At 55.9% G+C, this 27186-nt stretch overlaps 1 protein-coding gene across 3 annotated transcripts in view; it reads left to right on the top strand.

Annotated features, from left to right (window-relative positions):
* The window catches only part of LOC139233099 (retinoic acid receptor RXR-alpha), a 213488-nt gene extending 192755 nt beyond the window's left edge, over positions 1-20733 (top strand). For all 3 annotated transcript variants that reach the window (XM_070863621.1, XM_070863620.1, XM_070863622.1), the window contains 6 exons: positions 4100-4269; positions 5357-5486; positions 8349-8481; positions 12621-12712; positions 18116-18221; positions 19443-20733. In XM_070863621.1, the coding sequence (XP_070719722.1) occupies positions 4100-4269; positions 5357-5486; positions 8349-8481; positions 12621-12712; positions 18116-18221; positions 19443-19590 (779 nt within the window). In that variant the 3' untranslated portion in view covers positions 19591-20733. The remainder of the gene's footprint in view (positions 1-4099; positions 4270-5356; positions 5487-8348; positions 8482-12620; positions 12713-18115; positions 18222-19442) is intronic.
* The last annotated feature ends 6453 nt before the right edge of the window (positions 20734-27186 follow it).

Here is a 27186-nt window from a genome sequence, read left to right as displayed (position 1 = left end):
GGCACTCCCTCAGTACTGCCCCTCCGACAGTGTAGCACTCCCTCAGTACTGCCCCTCCGACAGTGCAGCACTCCCTCAGTACTCCCCCTCCGACAGTGCGGCACTCCCTCAGTACTGCCCCTCCGACAGTGCAGCACTCCCTTAGTACTGCCCCTCCGACAGTGCAGCACTCCCTCAGTACTGCCCCTCCGACAGTGCAGCACTCCCTCAGTACTGCCAGAGTATTGGCCTGAGGGCGGAGGCGCACGAGTGTGACCTGTGATCTCACTCTTCACAGTGGGTTATATTTAAAGTGAGGTGGCAGCTTGCTGTGCATCAGAGTAATTTGTGTATGGTCACTCTGGCCGTGCGCATTTTCTGGGAACACATTCAGCCGCAGCTAAGATACATCAGTGCTGTTAGTGTTCACATACCCGTGCCTGCTAATTCTGGAAATACATTTGGTAGATTTCCTAGAAACCAGAACAGACGTCAATCCTGACACCGACGTGACCCTCAGTAACTCATTTAGTGCACATGTTTAGTAATAGTGTACTTGGAGCCTTGCCAAGGCTGTCCGGTTCAGCACAGTGTGACAGTGGGAGATTAACAACTTCCCCAGGGCCCCTTGAACTTCTAGACATTGTCCTGTGCTGTGTATAACACTGGGGGTACAGGTCTGTCACTGTATAACACTGGGGTACAGTACTGGGGGTACAGGTCTGTCACTGTATAACACCGGGGTACAGTACTGGTGGGTACAGGTCTGTCACTATATAACACTGGGGGACAGAACTGGTGGGTACAGGTCTGTCACTGTATAACACTGGGGTACAGTACTGGTGGGTACAGGTCTGTCACTGTATAACACTGGGGTACAGTACTGGTGGGTACAGGTCTGTCACTGTATAACACTAGGGTACAGTTATGGGGGGTACAGGTCTGTCACTGTATAACACTGGGGTACAGTACTGGTGGGTACAGGTCTGTCACTGTATAACACTGGGGTACAGTACTGGTGGTACAGGTCTGTCACTGAATAACACTAGGGTACAGTACTGGTGGGTACAGGTCTGTCACTGTATAACACTGTGGTACCGTACTGGTGGGTACAGGTCTGTCACTGTATAACACTGGGGTACAGTAGTGGTGGGTACAGGTCTGTCACTGTATAACACTGGGGTACGGTACTGGTGGGTACAGGTCTGTCACTGTATAACACTGGGGTACAGTACTGGTGGGTCCAGGTCTGTCCCTGTATAACACTAGGGTACAGTACTGGTGGGTACAGGTCTGTCAATGTATAACACTGGGGTACAGTACTGGTGGGTACGGGTCTGTCACTGTATAACACTGGGGTACAGTACTGGTGGGTACAGGTCTGTCACTGTATAACACTAGTGTACAGTACTGGTGGGTATAGGTCTGTCACTGTATAACACTAGGGTACAGTACTGGTGGGTACAGGTCTGTCACTGTATAACACTGAGGTACAGTACTGGTGGGCACAGGTCTGTCACTGTATAACACTGGGGTACAGTACTGGTGGGTACAGGTCTGTCACTGTATAACACTGTGGTACAGTACTGGTGGGTACAGGTCTGTCACTGTATAACACTGGGGTACAGTAGTGGTGGGTTCAGGTCTGTCACTGTATAACACTGGGGTACAGTACTGGTGGGTACAGGTCTGTCCCTGTATAACACTAGGGTACAGTACTGGTGGGTACAGGTCTGTCACTGTATAACACTAGGGTACAGTACTGGTGGGTACAGGTCTGTCATTGTATAACAATGGGGTACAGTACTGGTGGGTACAGGTCTGTCACTGTATAACACTGGGGTACAGTACTGGTGGGTACAGGTCTGTCCCTGTATAACACTAGGGTACAGTACTGGTGGGTACAGGTCTGTCACTGTATAACAATGGGGTACAGTACTGGTGGGTACAGGTCTGTCACTGTATAACACTGGGGTACAGTACTGGTGGGTACAGGTCTGTCACTGTATAACACTGGGGTAGAGTACTGGTGGGTACAGGTCTGTCACTGTATAACACTAGGGTACAGTACTGGTGGGTACAGGTCTGTCACTGTATAACACTGGGGTACAGTACTGGTGGGTACAGGTCTGTCACTGTATAACACTGGTGTACAGTACTGGTGGGTACAGGTCTGTCACTGTATAACACTGGGGTACAGTACTGGTGGGTACAGGTCTGTCACTGTATAACACTGGGGTACAGTACTGGTGGGTACAGGTCTGTCACTGTATAACACTGGGGTACAGTACTGGTGGGTACAGGTCTGTCACTGTATAACACTGGGGTACAGTACTGGTGGGTACAGGTCTGTCACTGTATAACACTGGGGTACAGTACTGGTGGGTACAGGTCTGTCACTGTATAACACTGGGGTACAGTACTGGTGGGTACAGGTCTGTCACTGTATAACACTGGGGTACAGTACTGGTGGGTACAGGTCTGTCACTGTATAACACTGGGGTACAGTACTGGTGGGTACAGGTCTGTCACTGTATAACACTGGGGTACAGTACTGGTGTGTACAGGTCTGTCACTATAACACTGGGGTACAGTACTGGTGGGTACAGGTCTGTCACTGTATAACACTGGGGTACAGTACTGGTGCGGCTACCTTGCTATTTTCTGTATTCAATGCCTGTATTTATCAAGCCAAGGATGATGTTTATGCTTTTTATGCTTTTTAAACAGCTTTGTCGACTTGTGAGATTTGTGTGTGTGAATCCCCAGATGGCTCTGTACCTGCAGCCCCATTAACATCAAATTGTTTACTTGAATGGCTGTGTGTTTTGCAGAGATTAGAATTGTAATTTTCTGATAACAGAGCTTGTTGCTGCTGCCCCTTCGTGCATTGTGTGCCGACGACAATGTGGGCCCCGCCCTGTCTCTGGCCCCGCCCTGTCCCAGTGGCCCCGCCCCCGTCCTGTCACTGGCCACACCCTGTCCCTGGCCCCGCCCTGTCACTGTGGCCTCGCCCTGTCCCTGGCCCTGCCCTGCCGTTGGCCCCGCCCTGTCACTGTGGCCTCGCCCTGTCCCTGGCCCTGCCCTGCCGTTGGCCCCGCCCTGTCACTGTGGCCCCGCCCTGTCACTGTGGCCCCGCCCTGTCCCTGTCCCCGCCCTGTCACTGTGGCCCCGCCCTGTCCCTGTCCCCGCCCTGTCACTGTGGCCTCGCCCCCGCCCTGTTACTATGGCCCCGCCCTGTCCCTGTCCCTGCCCTGCCGTTGGCCCCGCCCTGTCCCTGTGGCCCCGCCCTGTCCCTGGCCCCGCCCTGTCACGGTGGTCCCGCCCACGCCCTGTCACTGGCCCCGCCCTGTCCCTGCCCCCGCCCTGCCACTGTGGCTCCGCTCTGTCACTGTGGCCACGCCCTGTCCCTGGCCCAGCCCTGTCACTGTGGCCCTGCCCTGGCCCTGCTCTGTCCCTGTGGCCCCGCCCTGTCACTGTGGCCCTGCCCTGGCCCTGCTCTGTCCCTGTGGCCCCGCCCTGTCACTGTGGCCCCGCCCTGTCCCTGGCCCCGCCCTGTCGCTGGCCCGGCCCCGCCCTGTCGCTGGCCCCGCCCTGTCACTGTGGCCCCGCCCTGTCACTGTGGCCCTGCCCTGGCCCCGCTCTGTCCCTGTGGCCCCGCCCTGTCACTGTGGCCCTGCCCTGGCCCCGCTCTGTCCCTGTGGCCCCGCCCTGTCAATGTGGCCCCGCCCTGTCCCTGGCCCCACCCTGTCCCCGTGGCCCCGCCCTGCCCCGGTTCTGACCTGAGCTGGAGTAGCGGGGCGTGGGGCGGGGGCAATACAACTGGCTGATCCTGCCCTGGGTCAGCGAGGCGATAACCAGCCCCAGCTTCTGTCCATGGCCATGAGCCGAGGGGATGGTGCCTCCGTGGCAGAATATGCTCACCCCAGGTTGACCAGCAACAAGGTACCACGGTCACGGGGAGAACGGGCAGTGCTTTACAGTGAAGCCGGCTGCAGCCCGGGGCACGGCACGGGGCGGGGCGGGCGGATTGCGTATGGAGTGCTGGGATGTGATTGCTGTGTGTGAGTTGTTTTCCAGTGGGAGCAGGCCCTCAACAGTTCTCCCCTTCCGCCTGCAGCTGTCCAGGAGGAGAGGCAGCGGGGAAAGGACAGGAATGAGAACGAGGTGGAGTCCACGAGCAGTGCCAATGAGGACATGCCGGTGGAGAAGATTGTGGAGGCGGAGCTGGCCGTCGAGCCCAAGACTGAGACTTACATCGACACCAACCTCGGCATGGGCAACAGCTCGGTGAGCACTCTCAGGGCAGGGCAGGGCAGGGCAGGGCACTGCCCGGAAATAAGTCCCAGTGCACCCCACTGCCAACAGTGCAGCACTCTGTCCGACAGGGTCAGTACTGAGGGAGCGCCGCACTGTCGGAGGGGCCGTACTGAGGGAGTGCCGAACTGTCGGAGGGGCAGTACTGAGGGAGTGCCGCACTGTCGGAGGGGCAGTACTGAGGGAGCGCCGCACTGTCGGAGGGGCAGTACTGAGGGAGTGCCGAACTGTCGGAGGGGCAGTACTGAGGGAGTGCCGAACTGTCGGAGGGGCAGTACTGAGGGAGCGCCGCACTGTCGGAGGGGCAGTACTGAGCGAGTGCCGAACTGTCGGAGGGGCAGTACTGAGGGAGCGCCGCACTGTCGGAGGGGCAGTACTGAGGGAGCGCCGCACTGTCGGAGGGGCAGTACTCTGCTCTTTCGGGTGGATGCAAAACATTCCATGGAAAAAGTATCCTGGGGCCAATATTTATCCCTCAACCAACATTACCAAAAGTGATTATATGATCTGTATCGCATTGCTGTTGGGAGCTTGCTGTGCACACATAGGCTGCTGCGCTCTCCACATTACAGCAGTGAGCGAGCCTTGAGGTGTTCTAATTGATAAAGGGATTCAATCGGGGTAGAGAGAGAAAATATTTCCTGGGGTGGGGGGAGTCCAGAACAAGGGGCAGAACCTTAAAATTAGAGCCAGGCCGTTCCGGGGTGATGTCAGGAAACACTTCTTCACACAAAGGGCAGTAGGAATCGGGAACTTTCCCCCAAAAGCTGTGGATTCTGGGAGCCAATTGGAGCTTTCACAACTGAGTTCGATGGATTGTTGTTGGGAAAGGGTATTAAGGGTTACGGAACCTAAATGGAATTAAGTTGCAGATTCGCTACGATCTGATGGAATGGTGGAACAGGTGGGGCTGAATAGCCGATGTTGTGAACAGGCACTATAGAAATGCCAGTGTTTCCTTTGACGGAGCTTTTATTGTGTCCTCTCTCTCGGGCTCTGCCGATGCTGGAATTGCTGCCACAGTGCTCGTTTTGTAATCTTCCTCTTCCTCCCTCCACAGCCCAACGACCCAGTCACCAACATCTGCCAAGCCGCCGATAAGCAGCTCTTCACACTGGTCGAGTGGGCCAAGCGTATCCCACACTTCTCGGAGCTCCCATTGGATGACCAGGTGATCCTCTTGAGGGCAGGTAACTGACTTTTATTCTATTGGTCCGTTATCCCATTGGTGCACAATTCACCCACCCTGTTACCCCATTGGGTGCCTAGCCCATGCCCTGTTACCCCATTGGGTGCCTAGCCCATGCCCTTTTATCCCCCTGGGTGCCTAGCCCATTGCCCCATTGGATGCCCAGCCCGTGCCCTGTTGCCCCATTGAACATAAGAACATAAGAATTAGGAACAGGAGTAGGCCATCTAGCCCCTCGAGCCTGCTCCGCCATTCAACAAGATCATGGCTGATCTGGCCGTGGACTCAGCTCCACTTACCCGCCCGCTCCCCGTAACCCTTAATTCCCTTATTGGTTAAAAATCTATCTATCTGTGATTTGAATACATTCAATGAGCTAGCCTCAACTGCTTCCTTGGGCAGAGAATTCCACAGATTCACAACCCTCTGGGAGAAGAAATTCCTTCTCAACTCGGTTTTAAATTGGCTCCCCCGTATTTTGAGGCTGTGCCCCCTAGTTCTAGTCTCCCCGACCAGTGGAAACAACCTCTCTGCCTCTATCTTGTCTATCCCTTTCATTATTTTAAATGTTTCTATAAGATCACCCCTCATCCTTCTGAACTCCAACGAGTAAAGACCCAGTCTACTCAATCTATCATCATAAGGTAACCTCCTTATCTCCGGAATCATCCTAGTGAATCATCTCTGTACCCCCTCCAAAGCTAGTATAGCCTTCCTTAAGTAAGGTGACCAAAACTGCACGCAGTACTCCAGGTGCGGCCTCACCAATACCCTATACAGTTGCAGCAGGACCTCCCTGCTTTTGTACTCCATCCCTCTCGCAATGCCCCATTGGGTGCCCAGCCTGTGCCAGGCTGTTCAGTGCCAGCTGTGTTGTGTCATTCCCTGACACTCAGTCTTCTCTCTCAGTTCGCCAGTCCTTGCCCTGGGACAGCCCATTTCTCAGTCCGACTGTCTGGGCTGTACTGGGCTTTCTGTTGGTCAGAGACTTTGACCAGGCTAAACTCTGCGTCACTGACAAGACAGTATTTGGAGACCGTTTTCAGCCAATCAAAGGCCAATTATTTCAGTGTGGTTCCCTCCTCGCAAAAGTGTCGGGAGTGATGGGGGTTGGGAGCGAGGGGGTCTCGGGGGTAACGTGGGGGTCTCGGGGGGAGGGGGTGATGGAGTGAGGAGGCCTCGGAGGGAGGGGGTGACAGGGGATGACCGGGGGCGATGGGGGTCTCGGGGGTGACCGGGGGCGAGGGGGTGATGGGGGTCTCGGGGGGAGGGGGTGACGGGGTGAGGGGGTCTTGGGGGGCGAGGGCGAGGTGGTGACGGGGGTGTCTGGGGCGAGAAGGTGAAAGGGGAGGGGGGGAGGGGGTGACCGGGGGCTCGGGGGTGGCAGGGGGAGGGGTTGATGGGGGGAGGGGGTGACCGGGGGCACTGAGGAACCGCAGAGAGAGTCATTGCTGCAGGAAGGGTCGGGGGTCATGTTTCGGGGGTCGGGGGTGATTGAGGGGCAAAGGATCGGGTGACTGAGGGAAGGGGTTGTGAGGCACTGGAAGGGTCGCAGTAACCTGCCACTGACCTTTGCCCGCTGATTGTCACAGTGAGGACCCTTCACACTGGTGTCGAGCTCAGCTCTTCGCCCACTGCAGGAGGTGCGTCAGGCTTATTGTCCAGTGTGGAGCCGGTATCCTGAGTAAACAAACTGGATCCAACAGGACAGGACTCACCTCATCGCCCCCGCGGCAAGTCCCTCACTGCATCACTTTCCCCAATGTCACTCAGTGAAATATGCAACCCTGAATAATACTCAGCTCAAAGCAAAAGAAGACAATGACTTGCATTTATTGTTTATTTACACAGTGAACCATCCCAACGTGCTTCACATCGGGTTATCCGACCAGCCACCTCGCAGCCTCTGTAAACTTCAGTTCATCCAAAACTCACTGCCCCCGTGTCCTAACTCACACCCAGTCCCACTCACCCATCACCCCCTGTGCTCACTGCCCCCGTGTCCTAACTCGCACCGAGTCCCTCTCACCCATCACCCGCTGTGCTCACTGCCCCCGTGTCCTAACTCACACCCAGTCCCGCTCACCCATCACCCCCTGTGCCCCGTGTCCTAACTCGCACCCAGTCCCACTCACCCATCACCCTCTGTGCTCACTGCCCCCGTGTCCTAACTCACACCCAGTCCCACTCACCCATCACTCCCTGTGTCCCGTGTCCTAACTCACACCCAGTCCCGCTCACCCATCACCCCCTGTGCTCACTGACCCCGTGTCCTAACTCACACCCAGTCCCACTCACCCATCACCCCCTGTGCTCACTGCCCCGTGTCCTAACTCGCACCCAGTCCTGCTCACCCATCACCCCCTGTGCTCACTGCCCCCGTGTCCTAACTCGCACCCAGTCCCACTCACCCATCACCCCCTGTGCTCACTGTCCCCGTGTCCTAACTCGCACCGAGTCCCTCTCACCCATCACCCGCTGTGCTCACTGCCCCCGTGTCCTAACTCACACCCAGTCCCGCTCACCCATCACCCCCTGTGCTCACTGCCCCGTGTCCTAACTCGCACCCAGTCCCGCTCACCCATCACCCCCTGTGCCCCGTGTCCTAACTCGCACCCAGTCCCACTCACCCATCACCCCCTGTGCTCACTGCCCCCGTGTCCTAACTCACACCCAGTCCCACTCACCCATCACCCCCTGTGTCCCGTGTCCTAACTCACACCCAGTCCCACTCACCCATCACCCCCTGTGCTCACTGACCCCGTGTCCTAACTCGCACCGAGTCCCGCTCACCCATCACCCCCTGTGCTGCCCCGGGGCCTGATTCGCACCATCTCACGGGTACAATATATTCTGTCCACAGGCTGGAATGAACTGCTCATCGCTTCGTTCTCTCACCGATCCATAGCTGTGAAAGATGGGATTCTGCTGGCAACCGGTCTCCACGTCCATCGGAACAGCGCGCACAGCGCGGGAGTGGGGGCAATCTTCGACAGGTAAGCCGGGGTGGGGGCTGCAGGCAAATATCGCAGCCCTGCAAGATCAGAGACATCCCACAGTGTGGGTACAGGTAGAGGGGTCTTCAAATCATCAGCTGCAGCAGGGAGGGAGTTGCGGGTTGGGGAGAGAATTGGGGCGGGGACTGGGGATTTGGGGGGTGGGAGGACAGGGGGGGTCAGGTGGAGATGTGGGGTAATTGGGAGTGGGGGTAATTGGGTGTGAGGATCGGGGTCAGGGGATCGGGGTCAGGGGCTGGGAATGTGGGGTAATTGGGGGTGGGCGTAATTGGGTGTGAGGATCGGGGTCAGGGGATCGGGGTCAGGGGATCGGGGTCAGGGGCTGGGGATGTGGGGTAATTGGGAGTGGGGGTAATTGGGTGTGGGGATCGGGGTCAGGGGATCGGGGTCAGGGGATCGGGGTCAGGGGCTGGGGATGTGGGGTAATTGGGAGTGGGGGTAATTGGGTGTGGGGATCGGGATCAGGGGATCGGGGTCAGGGGCTGGGGATGTGGGGTAATTGGGAGTGGGGGTAATTGGGTGTGGGGATCGGGGTCAGGGGATCGGGGTCAGGGGATCGGGGTCAGGGCATCGGGGTCAGGGGCTGGGGATGTGGGGTAATTGGGAGTGGGGGTAATTGGGTGTGGGGATCGGGGTCAGGGGATCGGGGTCAGGGGATCGGGGTCAGGGGATCGGGGTCAGGGGCTGGGGATGTGGGGTAATTGGGAGTTGGGGTTATTGGGTGTGGGGATCGGGGTCAGGGGCTGGGGATGTGGGGTAATTGGGAGTGGGGGTAATTGGGTGTGGGGATCGGGGTCAGGGGATCGGGGTCAGGGGCTGGGGATGTGGGGTAATTGGGGTTGGAGGTGTGGGTGCAGGAATTGTGTATATTGTCTTATTTGTGAGTTGTGAATTTTTTTTGCAGGGTCTGTAAGCGGGTTTATGGGGCCAGTGAGCGGGTTTATGGGGTCAGTGAGTGGGGTTATGGGGTCAGTGAGCGGGGTTATGGGGTCAGTGAGCGGGGTTATGGGGTCAGTGAGCGGGCTTATGGGGTCAGTGAGCGGTGGATTATGGGGTCAGTGAGCGGGGTTATGGGGTCAGTGAGCGGGGTTATAGGGTCAGTGAGCGGGGTTATGGGGCCAGTGAGCGGAGTTATGGGGTCAGTGAGCGGGCTTATGGGGCCTGTGAGCGGGGTTATGGGGTCTGTCAGCGGGCTTATGGGGCCTGTGAGCAGAGTTATGGGGTCAGTGAGCGGGGTTATGGGGTCAGTGAGCGGGGTTATGGGGCCTGTGAGCTGGGTTATAGGGTCAGTGAGCAGGGTTATAGGGTCAGTGAGCGGGGTTATAGGGTCAGTGAGCGGGGTTATGGGGCCAGTGAGCAGAGTTATGGGGTCAGTGAGCGGGGTTATGGGGCCTGTGAGCGGGGTTATGGGACCTGTGAGCGGGGTTATGGGGCCTGTGAGCGGAGTTATGGGGTCAGTGAGCGGGGTTATGGGGTCAGTGAGCGGGGTTATGGGGTCAGTGAGTGGGGTTATAGGGTCAGTGAACGGGGTTATGGGGCCAGTGAGCGGAGTTATGGGGTCAGTGAGCAGGGTTATGGGGCCTGTGAGCGGGGTTATGGGGCCTGTGAGCGGGGTTATGGAGCCTGTGAGCAGAGTTATGGGGTCAGTGAGCGGGGTTCTGGGGTCAGTGAGCAGGGTTATGGGGCCTGTGAGTGGGGTTATAGGGTCAGTGAGCAGGGTTATAGGGTCAGTGAGCGGGGTTTTGGGTTCAGTGAGCGGGGTTTTGGGGTCAGTGAGCGGGGTTATGGGGTCAGTGTGCGGGGTTATGGGGTCAGTGAGCGGGGTTATGAGGTCAGTGAGCGGGGTTTTGGGGTCAGTGAGTGGGGTTATGGGGTCAGTGAGCGGGGTTATGAGGTCAGTGAGCGGGGTTTTGGGGTCAGTGAGCGGGGTTTTGGGTTCAGTGAGCGGGGTTTTGGGGTCAGTGAGCGGGGTTATGGGGTCAGTGTGCGGGGTTATGGGGTCAGTGAGCGGGGATATGAGGTCAGTGACCGGGTTTTGGGGTCAGTGAGCGGGGTTATGGGGTCAGTGAGCGGGGTTATGGGGTCAGTGAGCGGGGTTATGGGGCCTGTGAGCGGGGTTATGGGGTCAGTGTGCGGGGTTATGGGGCCTGTGACCGGGGTTATGAGTTCAGTGAGCAGGGTTTTGGGATCAGTGAGCGGGGTTTTGGGGTCAGTGAGCGGGGTTATGGGGTCAGTGAGCGGGGTTATGGGGCCTGTGAGCGGGGTTATGGGGCCTGTGAGCGGGGTTATGGGGTCAGTGTGTGGGGTTATGGGGTCAGTGAGCGGGGTTATGAGGTCAGTGAGCGGGGTTTTGGGGTCAGTGAGTGGGGTTATGGGGTCAGTGAGCGGGGTTATGAGGTCAGTGAGCGGGGTTTTGGGGTCAGTGAGTGGGGTTTTGGGGTCAGTGAGCGGGGTTTTGGGGTCAGTGAGCGGGGTTATGGGGTCAGTGAGCGGGGTTATGGGGCCTGTGAGCGGGGTTATGGGGTCAGTGTGCGGGATTATGGGGCCTGTGAGCGGGGTTATGAGGTCAGTGAGCAGGGTTTTGGGGTCAGTGAGCGGGGTTATGGGGTCAGTGTGCGGGGTTATGGGGTCAGTGAGCGGGGATATGAGGTCAGTGACCGGGTTTTGGGGTCAGTGAGCGGGGTTATGGGGTCAGTGAGCGGGGTTATGGGGTCAGTGAGCGGGGTTATGGGGCCTGTGAGCGGGGTTATGGGGTCAGTGTGCGGGGTTATGGGGCCTGTGACCGGGGTTATGAGTTCAGTGAGCAGGGTTTTGGGATCAGTGAGCGGGGTTTTGGGGTCAGTGAGCGGGGTTATGGGGTCAGTGAGCGGGGTTATGGGGCCTGTGAGCGGGGTTATGGGGCCTGTGAGCGGGGTTATGGGGTCAGTGTGTGGGGTTATGGGGTCAGTGAGCGGGGTTATGAGGTCAGTGAGCGGGGTTTTGGGGTCAGTGAGTGGGGTTATGGGGTCAGTGAGCGGGGTTATGAGGTCAGTGAGCGGGGTTTTGGGGTCAGTGAGTGGGGTTTTGGGGTCAGTGAGCGGGGTTTTGGGGTCAGTGAGCGGGGTTATGGGGTCAGTGAGCGGGGTTATGGGGCCTGTGAGCGGGGTTATGGGGTCAGTGTGCGGGATTATGGGGCCTGTGAGCGGGGTTATGAGGTCAGTGAGCAGGGTTTTGGGGTCAATGAGCAGGGTTATGGGGTCAGTGAGCGGGGTTTTGGGGTCAGTGAGCGGGGTTATGGGGTCAGTGAGCGGGGTTATGGGGCCTGTGAGCAGGGTTATGGGGCCTGTGAGCGGGGTTATGGGGTCAGTGTGTGGGGTTATGGGGTCAGTGAGCGGGGTTATGAGGTCAGTGAGCGGGGTTTTGGGGTCAGTGAGTGGGGTTGTGGGGTCAGTGAGCGGGGTTATGAGGTCAGCGAGCGGGGTTTTGGGGTCAGCGAGTGGGGTTTTGGGGTCAGTGAGTGGGGTTTTGGGGTCAGTGAGCGGGGTTTTGGGGTCAGTGAGCGGGGTTATGGGGTCAGTGTGCGGGGTTATGGGGTCAGTGAGCGGGGTTATGAGGTCAGTGAGCGGGGTTTTGGGGCCTGTGAGCGGGGTTATGAGGTCAGTGAGCGGGGTTTTGGGGTCAGTGAGCGGGGTTATGAGGTCAGTGAGCGGGGTTATGAGGTCAGTGAGCGGGGTTATGAGGTCAGTGAGCGGGGTTATGGGGTCAGTGAGTGGGGTTATGAGGTCAGTGAGCGGGGTTATGAGGTCAGTGAGCGGGGTTTTGGGGTCAGTGAGCGGGGTTTTGGGGTCAGTGAGCGGGGTTTTGGGGTCAGTGAGCGGGTTATGGGGTCAGTGTGCGGGGTTATGGGGTCAGTGAGCGGGGTTATGGGGTCAGTGAGCGGGGTTATGGGGCCTGTGCGCGGGGTTATGGGGTCAGTGAGCGGTGTTATGGGGCCTGTGAGCGGGGTTATGAGGTCAGTGAGCGGGGTTATGGGGCCTGTGAGCAGGATTATTGGGGAATTAGATTTCAGGGGCCGTTAGTGAAATGATCCAGGGAGCTCTCAGCTGTTTTATTCTGAACTTTAATTTCTCTCTCCTCAGAGTTCTGACAGAGCTTGTTTCTAAGATGCGAGATATGCTCATGGACAAGACAGAGCTGGGCTGCCTGCGAGCTATCGTACTCTTCAACCCAGGTACTGCTCACAGCGAACTTCTCTCGCTCCACCTGTCTAGAGAACTTACATGCCCCCTGTGGCTGTAACCTTTCTATGACGGGGCATGCAGATCTGCACACAGTCTCGAACTCTGGCCTCATCATTATTGTGTATCATTTAGCATGACTTTGTTACTCTTGTGCTCTCGCCCCCTATCTTTAAAACCCAAAATACCAGTAGCTTTTTTTATGCACTCACACTTTCAGGGATTTATGAATCTGAAGAGGTCTAACTGCTAGGGTGGATGTAAAAGATCTCACTGTGGGGGGCCCTCCCCAGTGTCCTGAGGCCAATATTTATCCCTCAAACAGCATCATTAAAACAGATGACCTGTTTATTTTATCTTTCTGTTTGTGGGACCTTGCTGTGCACAATTTGGCTGCTACGTTTCCGACTCTTTGGAAGTAGTTGGCTGGCTGCGAGGCGCTTTGGGACGTCCTGAGGATGTGAATGGCGCTATAGAAATGCAAGTTCTTTCTTTACTCCCATGTTGGTATTTCATCCCAAATGGTTACCTTACATTGAACTGCACCTGCCACAGGTCTGCCCATTCCACCCACCCATCTGTCTTCCTGTGGTTTTCTCTGCCATCCTCCTCACTATTTGCAAAAATTTATATTTTGCATATTTACAGAGGATTGAAAATGTGTGGCCGGAACCTTTGCTGTCTCCTGTGTGACCAGGGTGAATCCATCAGGGCCCTGTGACTGACCCCCCCAGTGTTCTGCTAATATCATCCAATCCAGCCCCTTCTCTCCCGTACCTCCTCCTCTCATCCACCCACATTCTCACTCCCACCATCGCTTGTCAAATCTCAGATCAAAATATTTATTGAAAACCTCTTGTGTCCGTTCATCTTCCACAGACTCCCTCCTTCATCACTGACCCTTTGGTTAACTGTTCCTTGACTTTTTATATATTTATAAAACCCCTCATTATTTCCTTTTATATAAATTTTTTTTCATTTAACCCTTTGAAATGTCCTTTTTCACCTCTCCATTGCACTTTCAGTGTACCTGAGGATTGGGGGTCAGTAACCAGAGGACACAGATTGACGATAATTGGCAAAAGAGCCAGAGGGGGAGATGAGGAGAATATTTTTACGCAGCGAGTTGTTGTGATCGGGAACGCGCTGCCTGAAAGGGCGGTGGGAGCAGATTCAATAGTAACTTTCAAACTGGGAATTGGATAAATACTTGAAAAGGAAACATTCACATGGCTGTGGGGAAAGAGCGGGGAGTGGGACTGATTGGATCGCTCTGTCACAGAGCCGGCACAGGCTCGATGGGCCTCCTCCTGTGCTGTGTCATTCTCTGATTATCTTCAATATTTTTAGCCCCAGCGTGATCACAAGCCTCCTGTTAAACTTCAGTTAGTTTTAATCGTTCTATTTGTAGAGAGTTTTCAATGTACCCCTCAGCACGGTAAAGGGATATATTTATTTCTCTCCATCTCGGACTGGAGGCTTTCCCGCTGCTGGTGTCTTTGCTGACTTGCTGCCCAGTTAAACTTCCCCAAATAGTAAGAGCTTCTACAAGTATATCAAAAGGGAGTGGCGAAGGTAAACATTGGTCCCCTCAAGGACGAGACTGAGGAATTAATAATGGTGAACAGGGAAATGGCAGAGACGTTGAACAAATATTTTGTATCGATCTTCACGGTAAAAACATCCCAATAGTGGATAATCAAGGGGCTATAGGGAGGGAGGAACTTAATACAATCACTGTCACTAAAGAAAAAGTACTCGGTAAAATAATGGGACTAAAGGTGGACAAGTCCCCTGGACCTGATGGTTTACATCCTAAGGACTTAAAAGAAGTGGCTGCAGGGATAGTGGATGCATTGGCTGTAATCTACCAAAATTCCCTGGATTCTGGGGCAGTCCCAGCAGATTGGAAAACCGCAAATGTAACGCCCCTATTTAAAAAAGGAGGCAGACAGAAAGCAGGAATCTATAGACCAGTTAGCCTAACATCTGTGGTTGGTAAAATGCTGGAGTCTATTATTAAGGAAGCAATAGGTAGTCATTTGGAAAAGCATAACACAGTCAAGCAGAGTCAGCATGGTTTTATGAAAGGGAAATCATGTTTGATAAATTTGCTGGAGTTCTTTGAGGATGTAATGAACAGTGTGGATAAGGGGGAACCAGTGGATGTGGTATATTTGGATTTCCAGATGTCATTCGATAAGGTGCCACATAAAAGGTTACTGCACAAGATAAAAGCTCGCAGGGTTGGGGGTAATATATTAGCATGGATAGAGGATTGGCTAACTAACAGAAAACAGAGAATCAGAATAAATGCATCATTTTCAGGTTGGCAAACAGTAACTAGGGGGTGCCGCAGGGATCGGTGCTGGGTCCTCAACTATTTACAAACTATATTAATGACTTGGATAAAGGGACCGAGTGTAATGGAGCCAAGTTTTCTGATGATACAAAGATGGGCGGGAAGCAAATTGTGAGGAGGACACAAATAATCTGCAAAGGGATATAGACAGGGTCAGTGAGTGGGCAAACATTTGGCAGATGGAGTATAATGTGGGAAAGTGTGAGGTTATCCACTTTGGCAGGAAAAATAAAAAAGTAAATTATTATATAAATGGGGAGAGATTGCAAAGTGCTGCAGTACAGAGGGACCTGGGGGTCCTTGTACATGAAACACAAAAGGTTAGTATGCAGGTACAGCAAGTGATCAGGAAGGCAAATGGAATATTGGCCTTTATTGCAAGGGGAATAGAGTATAAAAGCAGAGAAGTCCTGCTACAACTGTACAGGGTATTGGTGAGGCCACACCTGGAGTACTGCGTACAGTTTTGGTCTCCGTATTTAAGGAAGGATATACTTGCATTGGAGGCAGTTCAGAGAAGGTTCACTCGGTTGATTCTGGAGATGAGGGGGTTGTCTTATGAAGATAGGTTGAGTAGGTTGGGCCTATATTCATTGGAGTTCAGAAGAATGAGAGGTTATCTTATTGAAACATGTAAGATTCTGAGGGGGCTCGACAAGGTGGATGCAGAGAGAATATTTTCACTCATAGGGGAATCCAGACATGGGGGCATAGTTTAAGAATAAGGAGCCGCCCATTTAAAACTGAGATGAGGAGGAATTTCTTCTCTCAGAGGGTTGTAAATCTGTGGAATTCTCTGCCCCAGAGAGCTGTGGAGGCTGGGTCATTGAATATATTTAAGGTGGAGATAGACAGATTTTTGAGCGATAAGGGAATAATCATCATCATCATAGGCAGTCCCTCGGAATCGAGGAAGACTTGCTTCCACTCTTAAAATGAGTCCTTAGGTGGCTGAACAGCCAATATGAGAGCCACAGTCCCTGTCACAGGTGGGACAGACACTGGTTGAGGGAAGGGGAGGGTGGGACTGGTTTGCCGCATGCTCCTTCCGCTGCCTGCGCTTGGTTTCTGCATGCTCTCGGCGAGGAGACTCGAGGTGCTCAGCGCCCTCCCGGATGCACTTCCTCCACTTAGGGCGGTCTTTGGCCAGGGACTCCCAGGTGTCGGGGGGATGTTGCACTTTATCAGGGAGGCTTTGAGGGTGTCCTTGTAACGTTTCCTCTGCCCACCTTTGGCTCATTTACCGTAGACGAGTTCCGAGTAGAGCGCTTGCTTTTGGAGTTTCATGTCTGACATGCGAACAATGTGGCCTGCCCAGCGGAGCTGATCGAGTGTGGTCAGTGCTTCGATGCTGGGGATGTTGGCCTAGTCGAGGACGCTAATGTTGGTGCGTCTGTCCTCCCAGGGGATTTGCAGGATCTTGCGGAGACAGCGTTGGTGGTATTTCTCCAGCGACTTGAGGTGTCTACTGTACGCGGTCCATGTTTCTGAGCCATACAGGAGGGCGGGTATCACTACAGCCCTGTAGAACATGAGCTTGGTTTTTAAGAGAATAAAGGGTTCTGGGGAGCGGGCAGGGAAGTGGGTCTGAGTCCATGATCAGATCAGCCAGATGGCCTACTCCTGCTCTGTTTCCTATATTCTTGGATCCCTGCATTTCTCACCGAGCTTTGCCTTTTGCAGACCCGAACCCTGAACTTACCCTCTTCATTATCCTTTTTTAGACTAACTTTGAATCTAATGTTGTGGCCACGGTTTCCCAATTCTCCCTCTGCCACACACACATTCCCCCAATCAATTCCCACAGCCTAATGAAGCAACTCTCCTTTCCGGATCTGATCCAGGAAACCGTCCTCAATACATCTCAACTTGTTCCTCATCTTCATCCCGTGCTTTACTGTTATCCCAGTCTATCCTCGACTACTTCAAATCTCTCCATATAATTCCCATTGATAATGTTTACACGCGATATCAATCCAGCAGGGAAGGTTGTAACTGGCCACAGGGTGGTGCTCGGAGCAGTCCTGTGTAATCGGTTTTTAAGTCGGTTGATGGACTCCCAGACCGCCTGTAATTTCTGCGGCCTGGAGTAGTCCGTGTTCCATGTGTATGTGCAGTGTGTGAGTTTGCAGCCCCTCTTCCAATATTTGAAGGGGCTGCTCCTCAAATTCTGGCTGTACTTCAGTCCCATGCTCCTGATCTTTGGGCACCCTGTGCGGAGGGGAGCGGGTAGGTCCGAGGGCCTCCTCGTAGGACTGCTCCTGGGCACGGCCAAGGGTGCCATCAGCCGGTCCAGGCAGCGGGCGGTCGAGGGGGTCGTTCAACCTGACTGACTGCCTCTCTTCTGCGCCTACATCCGGGCCAGGGTGTCCCTGGAGATGGAGCTCGCGGCCTTCCGCGAGAGGTGGGCGCCGGAGGGATTGGAGTGCATCATCACCCCCGGCAACCAAATTTTAATTTGATTTAAGTTTACCGTCCAAGGTTTAATTGGCTTAGTTTGTCAATTTTAGTGCCCCCATTTAATCAGGGGACACTTGATTATTGTTTCAGCTAAAATAGTTGTGATTGGCCACAGAGCGCCCCCAGCTCGAGAGAACGACTGGTGTTAGACCTTGGAGTGCTCACGGAATGGTGGGACCCCCTCACGGTAATGGTGGGACCCTCTCACGGTAATGGTGGGACTCCCACCCTCTCTGTGTCTGGGATACCCCCCAACCCCCCCCCAGTGACTGGGCACCCCCCCCACTCTCTCTCTCTCTCAGTGACTGGGCCCCCCCCAGTGACTGCCCCCCCCCCCCTCTCTCTCTCTCTCAGTGACTGCCCCCCCACCTCTCTCTCTCTCTCTCAGTGACTGGGCCCCCCCCAAGGACTGCCCCCCCCCTCTCTCTCTCTCAGTGACTGGGCCCCCCCCAAGGACTGCCCCCCCCCCCCCCCCCTCTCTCTCTCTCAGTGACTGGGCCCCCCCCTCTCCCACCCCCCAGCAATGAGTCAGAAAGCTGTGTTGTGTGAATGATGTGATTCTCTCTCCCCACAGATGCCAAGGGCCTGTCCAACCCGGGTGAGGTGGAGGGGCTCCGTGAGAAGGTCTACGCCTCCCTCGAGGGATACTGCAAACACCGATACCCGGAGCAACCCGGCAGGTAGGTCCCTGAGCGGGTCAGCGCCCCCCCCCACCGCCAGCTCATCACCCCCCCTCCCCCCCAGCCCATCTCCCCCTCCCCCGCCAGCCCATCAACCCCCTCCCCCCCAGCCCATCTCCCCCTCCCCCGCCAGCCCATCACCCCCCCTCCCCCCCAGTCCATCTCCCCCTCCCCCCCAGCCCATCACCCCCTTCCCCCCAGCCCATCAGCCCCTCCCCACAGTCCATCTCCCCCTCCCCCCCCAGCCCATCACCCACTCCCCCTCAGCCCATCACCCCCCCTCCCGCCCAGCCCATCTCCCACTCCCCCGCCAGCCCATCACCCCCTCCCCCCCAGTCCATCTCCCCCTCCCCCCCAGCCCATCACCCCACAGTCCATCTTCCCCCTCCCCCGCCAGCCCATCACCCCCCCTCCCCCCCAGTCCATCTTCCCCTCCCCCCCAGTCCATCTCCCCCTCCCCCCAGCCCATCACCCCCCAGCCCATCACCCCCCCTCCCCCCAGTCCATCTCCCCCTCCCCCGCCAGCCCATCACCCCCCCTCCCCCCACAGTCCATCTCCCCCTCCCCCCCAGCCCATCACCCCCCAGCCATCCCCCCCCAGTCCATCTACCCCTCCCCCCCCAGCCCATCACCCCCTCCTGTCCATTTCCCCTCCCCCCCAGCCCGATGCCCCCCCCGATGTCGCTGCTGTGTTACATTCCATGTAGTGATGCCCACCGCCTCTGACCCCCACACTGACCCCTTGCTCTTGTCTCCCTACGGTGACCCTACGCCCTGACCTCACTCCTGACCCCACCCCCTGACCCCATGCCCTGACCCCCGGCCCTGACCCCCTGCCCTGACCTCACTCCTGACCCCACGCTCTGTCTCCCCGCCCTGACCCCCCGCCCTGACCTCACTCCTGACCTCACTCCTGACCCCCCGCCCTGACCCCCCGCCCTGACCTCACTCCTGACCTACTCCTGACCCCATGCCCTGACCCCACGCCCTGACCCCACCCTCTGACCCCACGCTCTGACCCCACCCCCTGACCCCACCCCCTGACCCCATGCCCTGACCCCACCCTCTGACCCCACGCTCTGACCCCACCCCCTGACCCCCGGCCCTGATCCCACCCCCTGACCCCACCCTCTGACCCCACGCTCTGACCCCACACCCTGACCCCCGGCCCTGACCCCATGCCCTGACCCCACACTGACCCCTCGCTCTGTCTCCCCACAGGTTTGCCAAGCTCCTGTTGCGACTGCCGGCCCTGAGATCCATCGGACTGAAATGCCTGGAGCACCTGTTCTTCTTCAAACTGATCGGCGACACACCTATCGACACTTTCCTCATGGAGATGCTGGAGGCCCCTCATCAGATGACCTAGGCGGGCAGGCGAGCGGTGGGCGGAGACACGAGGGGTGGCCAGGGACCCTCGGCCTCCCCTCGGCATTTACAGCCCCCTCCCCCTTCCTCCCCCACCCCGCCATACTGAGATGGCAAAGGAATAATTTTCTCTTGTGTTGATATACACTGTGCTCGGATCGCTGGGTTGGTGACCACACGTTGAGATGTCCGGAGGTGTGTGTGTGTACCTGTGTCTCTGCGTGTGGCCACCACTCCCCCCGCCCCCGGAGGGCACCACCTATATCCGGACCTTCCTCCCAGTGTGTACGCGCGGGGCAGCTGCGAGGGGGCTTGGTCCTGTCGATGTGGGTGTGGTTCGGTCAGCGCTGGAGGTTTGGACTTGCCAAAGAACTCTGGACGGCCTCCGGCCCTGACATGAAGCTCTCTCTGGAGGTGCAGTGGAGCGCGAAGGGAATGGGCCTCCCGCCTCTGACACTGTGCCTCTCACTGGCTGCGATCCGCCATCAGCCTGACTGGGCGCCCATCGAGCTAGGCCCTGACTGTTTCACCGGTCCGTGTCAGTGGGGCAACTGCAGAGACCTGGTTAATCATCACAGCATCTGCACACGTCCCAAACCCGCGCAGAACTGGGAGAGCGCTCTCGCTCTCGGTCTCGGTCTGCCAGCTCGATGCTTAACGCAAACACCAGGCCTTGTTCATCTGTTGTATTTTTGGGAGCAAAGTGGTTTCGTTTCATTAACGTCTCGGCAGTGGGGTGCCTGGACTGACTGGTTCACACTCGGTCTCATCCCCCCACCCCTCCGATGGGAAGGGTGGTCTCGAGTCAGCCTGTGCATTGCCCCACCCCCCATTGGCTGGGGGCAAGGCCCGATGTCTGAGGATTCTTTGCTGCTAATGAGAACTTTAATGAATAATCATTAATTAGTGAAGGTCAGGTGGCGGGGCGAAGGACTCGGGGTTTATAAACCAGCTGAGATGGGCAGATTGCTGGATCTCCCCACACACACTAACTCTCACTCCCCCTCCCCCCGCCCGACTCTCTCAGTCCAGCGTCCCCACTCCCCAACTAAAGCCCCCATTTCCGTGGCCCAAGGCGCAGAAGGGAGAGTTGGGTGTGTGGCAGAGGAGGGTGTTGGGGAGCCCCACCTCCATGTGCTGTTTGACCCCCTCCTAGAGGAGGGGGAGGGGGGGGGGCAGGGGGAGGGGCAGGAACCTAGGCTGGGACAGGGGGAGGGCCTGGGACAGGGGCCTTGGGTAGGGGGAGGGGCTGGGATAGGGGGAGGGGCTGGGCAGGGGAGGGGCAGGGACAGGGGGAGGGGGGGAGCCTGGGGTAGGGGGAGGGGCTGGGCAGGGGAGGGGCTGGGGCAGGGGTCTGGGCAGGGGAGGGGCAGGGACAGGGGGAGGGGGGGAGCCTGGGGTAGGGGGAGGGGCTGGGGCAGGGGTCTGGGCTAGGGGGGGAGCCTGGGGTAGGGTCTGGGCAGGGGAGGGGCTGGGCAGGGGAGGGGCTGGGACAGGGGCTGGGCAGGGGAGGGGCTGGGGCAGGGGCAGGGGGAGGGGGGGAGCCTGGGGTAGGGGGAGGGGCTGGGGCAGGGGGGGAGCCTGGGGTAGGGGCAGGGGGAGGGGCTGGGGCAGGGGTCTGGGCAGGGGAGGGGCTGGGGCAGGGGCCTTGGGTAGGGGGAGGGGCTGGGGTAGGGGGAGGGCCTGGGACAGGGGGAGGGCCTGGGACAGGGGGAGGGCCTGGGGGAGGGTCTGGGGTAGGGGAGGGGCTGGGGCAGGGGCAGGGGTCTGGGCTGGGGCAGGGGCTGGGCAGGGGAGGGGCTGGGGCAGGGGTCTGGGCAGGGGAGGGGCTGGGGCAGGGGTCTGGGCTAGGGGGGGAGCCTGGGGTAGGGGCTGGGCAGGGGCTGGGCAGGGGAGGGGCTGGGGCAGGGGTCTGGGCAGGGGAGGGGCTGGGACAGGGGCTGGGGCAGGGGGGGAGCCTGGGGTAGGGGCTGGGCAGGGTTGCAGTCGGTCCCAGCGTGAACCGGGCCCCACAGGAGGGGTGAGGTGGTGCTCTCTGCTGTCTTTCTCATTATACCAACAAACACCTTCCTCGCTCAGCCGGGTATGGGAGTTGCCTCAGTCGCTGCCCTGCCCCTCCCATTCCCCCCTCCCTCCCTCCCTCCCCCCTGTGCTTCAGCCCTCGATATGAGCACCCTCCTTTGGTGCACCCCATCTCTCTCGGCTGTGAGCTGCCCACGTGCCTGTGCCATCACCAACAATCAGCCCTCTGTCCCCACCCCCGCTGCCCCTGGAGTGGTGAGCTGTCTCAGGATTTTCCAACCCCTGTCCTGCAGGCCGGGTTTTTCAGGGAAGGGGGGCGGGGAGGGGTGGGGACCTGATTGGAGATTTCTCGGATCAGCCCTGAACAACTCACGCTTCAATCCCAGCAGCCCCTCCCCAGCCTCTTCCCACCAGTGCCCCCTCCCCCCGGACCCCGGGTTTGTACACCAGTTCATTCGACACTATCCTCACCCGCTCTTTGTGTCTCTATTTTTCTTTAGACCCAACTTTTAACCTGAAATATAAATATTTTAAGTGCAGCAATTTTGTAAAAAAAAATTAAAAATGACATTTCGGAACAGTTGCGAGCAGAGGCAGTAATGCGATAACTGGAGGCACTCACACCACATGCTCACTCAACACGGCCACACAGCAAGTGGACAGTGGATGGCTGGGTGCTCGGGAGTGCACACGGGAAGCAGACATTCCCTTTGTCCGTCTTCATCCCTCTTCATCCGTTCCCTTTCCTCATCCAATCACTCTCGCTGTGTCTTAATATTCTCTCTCCACTGCCTTCTACATCTCTCTCTCTCTTCCTCACCATTTCTCTCCCTCTCTCTCCCTCTCTCTCCGTCTCCCTCTCTCTCCCTCTCCCTCTCCCTCTCTCTCCCTCTCACTCTCTCGCTCTCTCCCTGTCACTCTCTCACTCTCTCTCCCTCCCTCTCTCTGTCCCTCTCTCTGTCCCTCTCTCTGTCTCTCTCTCCCTGTCTCTCTCCCTGTCATTCTCTCTCTCTCTCTCCCTGTCACTCTCTGTCCCTCTCTCTGTCCCTCTCTCTCCCTCTCACTCTCTCGCTCTCTCCCTGTCACTCTCCCTCCCTCTCTCTGTCCCTCTCTCTGTCCCTCTCTCTGTCTCTCTCTCTGTCTCTCTCTCTCCCTGTCACTCTCTGTCCCTCTCTCTGTCTCTCTCTGTCTCTCTCTCCCTGCCACTCTCTGTCTCTCTCTGTCTCTCTCTCCCTGTCACTCTCTGTCTCTCTCTCTCTCTCTCCCCCTGTCCCTCCAGTGAATGGAACAGCACTGATGGGCTCGGCCAGCTCTGTCCTTGTGAATCTGTTTTGAGCTGTGACGGTGATCAGTCTGTGTTGACACTACGAACAGTTCGTGAAAATCAAAAAAAGAGAAGACAAATGTCGACAGAAATCTATTTTTGTATAAATGAAACTTTATCCCTTTTGTTAGATTGAACTTCACTGAATGATTGTAAACATTGTGTAATGTTGAAGGTGAGCAGTGAGCAGGATGGACTGTGACTCTGGGACCCTGCCTTGGAGCCATGAGCTGGGTGTTCTGACTGACTCAGGGACCCTGCCTGGCTCGTTTGCCAGCTTCGCTTGTTTTAACTTTGGATCAGAAACATCGGAATATTGGTCGTGTTCCAAATATCACCCAAACACTGTTCTGTGAGGATTCTACTGTGAAATCTTGTGTCGAGGTGCTGCCTGGTGTGTGTGATGCCCCAGGGTCTCTGTCCCCAGCAGCTGGGAGAGACCCTGGGGCATGTCAGGCTGGTCCCCGGGTTCTCGATGTGAGCAGTGCAGGTTGTGCTCGGATTCACAGGGCAGGGCTCTGGGACAGTCCCGGGGATCATGGCGCCCTGCCTTTGGAACCATTTCAGTTTGAATTTGTTTCTCAGTGTTCAGTGTAATAAAATGTACCCTGTACCTTGACCCGTCTTACCTCTTCTCAGTGCTGCCCCACTGCACTGGTCCAGCCTCAGCTGGAGGAGTGTGTCCAATTCTGGGCACCACACAGGAAGCAAGTCAGGGCCTTGGAGAGGGTGTGGAGGAGATTGACCAGAATGGTCCCAGGGATGAGGGAGTTCAGTGACGGGGTGAGACTGTACTAGCTGGGGTTGTCTTCGCTGGAGTGGTGAAGATTAGGAGGGGATTTGATTGAGGTGTTCAGGATTATGAAGGGTTTTGATAGAGTAAATCGGGAGAATCCCTTTCCCGTGTCGGGAGGGTCAGTAACCAGAGGACACAGACTTAAGATAATTTGCGAAAGAACCAGAGGTGGAAACAATTTTACGCAGCGAGTTGTTGTGATCGGGAACGCGCTGCCTGAAAGGGCGGTGGGAGCAGATTCAATAGTAACTTTCAAACCGGGAATTGGATAAATACTTGAAGGGGAACAATGTGCCGGGCTGTGGGGAAAGAGCGGGGGGAGTGAGACTGATTGGATCGCTCTGTCACAGAGCCGGCACAGGCTCGATGGGCCGAATGGCCTGAGCTGTATGAGTCAAGGATTGAAGCAGGGGAGTGTGAGGTGAACCAAAGGTTGCTTCTGTGACCGACCATGAGGAACGTCTTTGGATATTCTTCCCCAGTTTCCTCTTCCTTACTGTTTTGGATGTGCTGCTATCTTAGTAATTTGAAGGGATGTGTTCTGAGATGGTCGTATCTTGTTCCACACCCTGGGCCTCGCTCCTTAAACCCCTCCACCTCACTCCTTCCCTCTCTCCTCCTAAAAACCTCACAACCTGGGCCTTCACACAACTCTCCTAAATCCTCATCTTATTTGTCCCGTGATCAGACGCTCTTCTCTCTGTCTCCCACTCACCCTTTCGTTTTCTCCCAGATCCTCTCTCCTGCTTGGAACGAGAAAACTTCCCAGGTATGTTGTGTCCACAAAAAGCAGGACCAATCCAATCCGGCCAATTACCGCCCCATCAGTCTGCTCTCAATCTTCAGCAAAGTGATGGAAGGTGTCACCGACAGTGCTATCGAGCGACACTGACTCACCAATAACCTGCTCACCGATGCTGAGTTTGGGTTCCGCCAGAACCACTCGGCACCAGACGTCGTTACGGCCTTGGTCCAAACATGGACAAAAGAGCTGAATTCCAGAGGTGAGGTGAGTGACTGCCCTCGACAACAAGGCAGCATTTGACCGAGTGTGGCATCAAGCAGCCCCAGTAAACCTGGTCAATGGGGATCAGGGAAAACTCCCCACTGGCTGGAGTCATACCCAGCACACAGGAAGATGGTTGTGGTGGTTGGAGGTCAATCATCTCAGAACCAGGACATCGCTGCAGGAGTTCCTCAGGGCAGTGTCCTCGGCCCAACCATCTTCAGCTACTTCATCAATGACCTTCCCTCCATCATAAGGTCAGAAGTGGGGATGTTTGCTGATGATTGCACAGTGTTCAGTGCCATTCACAACTCCTCAGATAATGGAGCACTCCATGCCCACATACAACAGGACATGGACAACATTCAGACTTGGGCTGATAAGTGGCAAGTAACATTTGCACCACACAAGTACCAGGCAATGACCATCGCCAACAAGCGAGAGTCTAACCACCGCCCCTTGATATTCAACGGCATTACCATCACCGAATCCCCCACCATCAACATCCTGGGAGTCACCATTGAGCAGAAACTTCACTGGACCAGCCACATAAATACTGTGGTAACAAGAGCGGGTCAGAGGCTGGGTATTGTGTGGCGAGTGTCTCACCTCCTGACTCCCCAAAGCCTCTCCACCATCTACAAGACACAAGTCAGGAGTGTGATGGAACACTCTCCACTTGCCTGGATGGTGCAGCTCCAACAACACTCGAGAAGCTTGACACCATCCAGGACAAAGCAGCCACTTGATTGGCCCCCCATCCCCCACCTTCAACACTCACTCCCTCCACCACCGGCGCACCGTGGCTGCAGTGTGTAACCAGTTTTGATCCTGGCCCAATGGCTAGACGGACGGTTCAAATCGCTCCCACGTTACGAGGATTCTATACCCGGGGATTATTATTCAGAGTGTAAATGGAATAAGTCACGGACAGGAATGCTTCAGTGAAAAATCGCACTTGTTTATTTGGTCTAACATACACTGGCTAAAACATGCACTACTAAATGAAATCACTGTCTCGGTGGAGAATACGATGCAGGTTAAAACAACGTATAGTACAACACGGAGGACCAGTGACATGCAGTAATTTCCTTGTTGCTATGGTGGAGTCTAACTCCCCCCTACCAGTGAATTACCCAGTCACACGAAGCTCCCTCCCCAGAATAGCCCGAAAAAGCTTCACTTCCAAGAAAACGCTGAGCCCTTTACACCCCACATAGCTCGCCTGGCGCTCTGGTTACCGGCTTGGGACACTCGCGACCATGCTCACCAGTTGGTCTCCATCGCTCAGCCGGTCCTTCTTCTTGTCACATCGGTCTTGGTGGAGCGAGAGAGAGAGGGGGGAACGCTCGAACGCTAAAGAATGGTGGAAAAGAGTCTATCTTTAATGGTGTCCTGCTGCCCTTATCTCTCCCGCCAATCTTTGAAATCCTTTTGCTTCTAAGGACTCTGGTGCTTAGTCGGTGATGGGCCATCAGACCCAGGTGTATTGGACTGATGGCCCTGGGTCTGGGACATCTCTCAGCTTTTGTGTAGGGAAGAACTGGCCCCTCCTGGTCTGGCCAGGCTCGTGGCTCCTTTGTTCTGCTTCTCTTCTGAGATGGAGGTGAGAAGTGACTTTGCAGATTAGAGAGGTTTTCCAATCGTTTATACATGCCTCAGATATCTGAGCCCCTTTCCTTTTGCTCGGGCGAACCCATACATTCTGGATGACTGACAGTTCTTTGTAACAGCCAACTGCCATGCGATCTCTGGAGTTTTAACAAACCAGCCTTTTCACGTATCTGCATAGGGTGACCCCATCACAGGGAAAGTACCCTCAGAGAAAAAAACCCATAAAGTCCAAAAAATATTCTCGACTGAGTCCATTCTTTAAACAGAGACTTTGTGATCTCTTCAGTCCCCTGTTTGATGCTTTTTCTTTCCATAAAGCATCTCTCGACGAGAGAGCAAGGGCCAAAGTCTCCCACAAGTGAAGCTGTTCCCCCGATTTTACATTTGAACACCCCGGAACTATACCTCTTACTGCGTGTCACAGTTCCCTTCTACAGAGTTAAAACATAAGAAAACGGCTTCTTCACACATAAGATCCACAAGATGTTACCAAAAAAAACACAGTACAGCATTGACAGGTGGTGACACATTATAAAAACTACAACAGTACACACCGTGCAATACAGAGTGTGAAACTATAACCAGAATATAATACACTTGCTTACAGAACTTTGGTACACTACAAGTTTTGGCAGGGAGAAACCATCAACAATGACACCTCTCCGAGTCGATCTAACATCCCTTGCCACTGCATTCGGAGCATCTGGCTCCATCACCTGCAGCTCGTGTACAACAAATAGCTTACAAACAACAACTGTATGATAACTATTGCATGGGAACAGACGCGGATCTCTACACTCAGACCACATGTCCCACCATGGTGGTGAGACAATCC

The sequence above is a fragment of the Pristiophorus japonicus genome, chromosome 20, assembly GCF_044704955.1.
Source record: "Pristiophorus japonicus isolate sPriJap1 chromosome 20, sPriJap1.hap1, whole genome shotgun sequence".
Taxonomy (NCBI): Eukaryota; Metazoa; Chordata; class Chondrichthyes; family Pristiophoridae; genus Pristiophorus; species Pristiophorus japonicus.
Note: the sequence above shows the minus strand (reverse complement) of the source record. Positions and strands in the feature narration are given on the sequence as shown.